General features: G+C 31.9%; 1 protein-coding gene across 1 annotated transcript; it reads left to right on the top strand.

The window, feature by feature from the left end:
• The first annotated feature begins 1,905 nt into the window (after positions 1-1,905).
• On the top strand, positions 1,906-3,299 carry LOC120274072. Its single transcript, XM_039280823.1, has 3 exons — positions 1,906-2,071; positions 2,187-2,876; positions 3,247-3,299. Exons 1-2 carry the CDS (start codon positions 1,916-1,918, stop codon positions 2,865-2,867), a joined length of 837 nt encoding a protein of 278 aa, XP_039136757.1. The 5' UTR covers positions 1,906-1,915; the 3' UTR covers positions 2,868-2,876; positions 3,247-3,299.
• Positions 3,300-4,626: the final 1,327 nt, after the last annotated feature.

Genomic DNA, 4,626 nt, shown 5'->3' with positions numbered 1-4,626 from the left:
ATGTATTCAATAAAACAATGTAACATAACAACATAGGCATAAAACTTGTCGACATTTATTGTTTGTTCATATATTAATTAATAAAGCGAGAAAAATAACAACATATGCATCATAATTTGTAGACATTATTGTATGAGATGCTTATACAATCCATGTGTAATTCATTTTCCAGAAATGGATGAGATTGAGGAGCTCCGGCTATATTTTTGCTATCTATATGTGCTACTTTTATGTTTTGAACATCATGATTGCTACTTGTGCAAACGTGGAAAGCAACAATAGAGGTAGAATGATTCAATGCGAGATTGAGTCATCATCAAGTAGACGCCGTAAACAGTATGATTACTTGAACAGGGTGGTTTACGAAAGCGACATTAAGTGCATTGACAAACTGCGCATGGATCGTCAATGTTTTCATAAATTACGTCGATTGCTAACCACCAACGGTGGGTTACGGGGCACGAAAAATGTATTAGTTGAGGAGATGGTTGCAATGTTTCTAAACATTATAGCACATCATGTAAAAAATAGAATAATTAAATTTGACTTCTTGCGATCTGCTGAAACAGTTAGTCGACATTTCCATGCTGTTTTAAAATTAATTATTCTATGCCATGGTGTTCTACTTAAGAAGCCTGAACCTCTCAATGAAAATTCAAATGATCATAGGTGGAAGTGGTTCAAGGTAACAACATTCGTCTAATGTTGTTATTTCATTTTATTATTAGTGGACATAGTGTAAGTGATAACTTTTTTTTTTTAATCTAGAATTGCCTTGGAGCATTGGATGGTACATATATCCGAGTGAATGTGCCTAGAGTTGATCGACCACGATATAGAACAAGGAAATCTGAAATAACCACTAATGTACTCGGTGTTTGCAGTCACGACATGCAATTTATATATGTCTTGTCTGGATGGGAGGGTTTTGCACATGATGGCCGAGTTCTTAGGGACGCTATTACGAAACCTAATGGACTAAAGGTCCCAAATGGTATACAAAATTTCTATAAGTTTATTAAATTAATCTCACAAAAAAATATTATGTAATACAAATATATTTTCTTATTAGGTTTCTATTATTTGGTCGATTCGGGATATGCAAATTGCCCAGGATTTCTTGCACCTTTTCGAGGTCAACGATATCATTTGAGTTCTTGGAGTTATGGCCATCAACCAGTAACGCCAGAAGAATTTTTTAATATGAAACATGCCAGTGCTAGAAATGTAACCGAGAGGACTTTTGCCCTCTTAAAAATTAGGTGGAAAATTCTAGCTAGTCCAAGCTTTTATAGCATAGCCACCCAACGGCGTATTATCAATGTGTGTTGCTTGGTACATAATTTCATTAGAAAGGAGATGATTGAAGACCCTGCAGAAGATGAAGTGGTCACTCTATCTTTGGAAGAAAATATAGAAGATGAAATTGGTAATATCACAGCCGTTGAACCAACAAATGGGTGGACTGAATTAAGGAATCAAATGGCTGTGGACATGTTCAACACTTGGCGATCAAGCCAAGTGATTCATTAGCTATTTATGTACTTTGAATGCTTTAATGCAAAACTATTTCCTTTGGTATTGTATTCGTACATTTTAATATTATATATGCCAAACATGTTTGAGATATTTTGTATTTGTGTGCCATATATTTTATATTGGTTCTTAATTTCCCAAATGATATCATCTACCTTATTACTTTATTTATTTTATGTTTTTGTATAGTATGGACTCAGAATCTCAACAAAGGGGTCATGGACAAAATAAACGATACTGGACGGCAAAAGAAGACAAGGCTCTAATTGATGCCTTGGTTGACCTTTCTGTCAATCCCATTTGGAGGGTTGAAAATGGGTTTCGAGGTGGATATCTCCTTCAATTGGAAAAAATGATAAAAGACAAAATTCCGCAGACCATGTTGAAAGCTGTGCCGAATATTGAATCCCGGGTAAAATTATTGAGAACTAAAACTACTGCAATTGCTGATATCTTACGTGTTAGTGGGTTTGATTGGAACTATGAACGTAGTACCATCATGTGTGAGAAAAGTGCATATGATGAATATGTCAAGGTATAAATAATTATTTTGAGTATTTTTTCTTATGAACTATACATGTTATTCATAGTATTAATTTTTCGTTCTTATAATTGATATTCATGGTTTGTATGGTATTCATGTAACACATGCACATAAGGAAGCTGCTGGTTTGTATGGGAAGTCTTTTCCATTTTTCAATTATCTTGTTGCAGTTTTTACAAAAGATAGGGCTTATGGCAATGCAAGGGCTGATATCGGAGATGAGGCAAGACAGGTGGAAAATGAGGACGATAATATTTTCGAGGAGGATGTGGGTTTTTCTCAAGTGCCTATTGAGGAATTTTCTATGCCTTCTCAAGAAAATGATGAAACTCCATTGCCAACACCTATGGAATCGAACAGTAGCAGCTCAAAGACATCTACACAAAGAAAAAGAAAAGGAATTCCAACAGAATCAACTATGGACCAAATTTCAGTAAATTTTCGCAGTTTTGTAGAAATGGTTGGTCCAGAATTTAAAATCTTGGCTGATGCGGCAACAAGAAATGCAGAATCCGCATCTCGACATGCTGATGCAGCTGTTCGCAATACTGAAATTGCAACTATTAGAGAAGAAGCTAGGCTAGAAATTGAAGGAAAGAAAAAATTACTAAGTCAAGTACTTTTTAATATTGAAGGACTTAATGACGATGAGGCACTAATCATGTTGCAAGCGTTGGCAAAAGATGAGGATCAACTTAAGGTGTTCTGGGACCTTCCAAATGACAAGAAATTACGGTTTTGTCGCATATATTTAGCCAAAATGCCGTATATTCCTCCCGTGGTGTAAATCAACCTGGTAAGCATGTCCTATTGCCTTTCATAAGTTTCTTATCATTAATTTCATATCTCTTGTATATGACTAGAAGCAATTCCATGAATTAAAATTTCCATGCAACTTGCCTTTCAATTGATATTTCATTCACATAGTTTTTCTTATATATTATGCAATTCATTTTTTTAAAGCTCTTAGCACCTTGTTATTTCATCAAAGCTATAATAGTGGGTTCTAATGATGAAGTGTTCATGCACAAACTGATGATTGTCACGTGAATTTTGTATCATCAAAGCTATAATAGCTATAGTTAATCACATTTTTTATGCTTGTTTTTATGTTTCCTAACTAACTTTTTTTATTATTTTTTATTTTAATTTGATTTTTTATACAGTAAGGAGGAACAAAAAGCGAATATCACCTCTCGACGTAGAAATGGAAGCAAGGAACTGGCAGTTGATAACAAGTCAATGATGTAGTAGTGTTTGAAGGGAACTTCTCTTCATATTTTGGTATTTACATAAAAATACTTTGGATGATGTTATGAATGAATGTTTTGTTTTTTTTTTTTTTTTGTGTTTCTATGTGGCACCTGTAGGTGGAACAAGATGATGGTTTGTTTATCTTAATACTTGTGTTTGGTTGATAATTGTCAAGGAACAAGATGAATTATATATTTTACCTTAATACTTTGGATGATGTTATGAATGAATGTTTGGTCTGTTTCTATGATGGTTTGTTAGATTAAGGTTTAACTGGAATAGTGTACAGGGACCAAATTTAATATTAGAATTTTACTTGGATGGAATTTTGTTTTGTTTGATTGTATTTTGTGTTTTTTTAATGAGTGTGTGAAACAAATTTGAACAAAATGAGATTGATAATATTTCATATGAATTTTTTTTAATTAAATGAATTATGATAATATGTAATTATAATATATAATTTAATAGATAATTATAAAATGAATTATATATTTTAATATATAATTATAATGACTTATGAATTATGAATTATGAATTTTGTGGTTTGTTTGATTGTATTTTGTGTTCATATGGTTGTATTAATTGAATGATAAATACATATTTTAAAATTTAATTATAATGACTATAGTTAATTACATAATTTAATACATAATTATAATATATAATTATAACGGCTATAGTTAATTACATAATTTAATAATTAATTATAATGATTATAGTTAATTTAAATATTAAAAATAAACCCATTTGTGAATTATAAACATTATTTTTATACCAAGGGTATAATAGTAATATTCTCATTCATTCTCATCTAACTTTTTACATTCCCAATAAATTTCTCCCCCAACCAAACAAAGTTTTCATTCCCATCCTCCTACCTAAAGTTTTCATTCCCATCCCCTACCCAAAGTTTTCATTCACATTCTCATTCTCATTCCCCAATCCGAACGCTACCTCATTGTTTTCATTCCCCTCTGAAGAGTTATATCATATGTCTTGTCACAGAGGTCTTGCAGAAATAACTCCAATGCTTTGGCTGCAAAACAATGCCCATCAATAATCAAAACATCAAGAATGCAAAGAAAAACAGTATATAATACATATTCAGAGCAAGAAATTTGTAAATAATAAAAATCACAAATTAGTATATATGTGTGTCAGTAAACCAACATGAATCCAATTTAAAACACCAAAGTACAATTTGTACTGCAGATTTCCTCAGACTCAATAAATGTTTAGATATTTCTTGCTTCAGTACATTACAGGGGATAAGAAAGTCACATGTTATT

Source organism: Dioscorea cayenensis, chromosome 12 (genome assembly GCF_009730915.1).
Source record: "Dioscorea cayenensis subsp. rotundata cultivar TDr96_F1 chromosome 12, TDr96_F1_v2_PseudoChromosome.rev07_lg8_w22 25.fasta, whole genome shotgun sequence".
Lineage (NCBI taxonomy): Eukaryota > Viridiplantae > Streptophyta > Magnoliopsida > Dioscoreales > Dioscoreaceae > Dioscorea > Dioscorea cayenensis.
Note: the sequence above shows the minus strand (reverse complement) of the source record. Positions and strands in the feature narration are given on the sequence as shown.

Excerpts from the sequence above, each read along its gene's own strand:
- LOC120274072 (XM_039280823.1), top strand. The coding sequence starts at position 1,916 with ATGTTGAAAGCTGTGCCGAATATTGAATCCCGGGTAAAATTATTGAGA. Across the intron at positions 2,072-2,186 it reads CATATGATGAATATGTCAAG|GCACATAAGGAAGCTGCTGG; the intron begins GTATAAATAATT and ends CATGTAACACAT.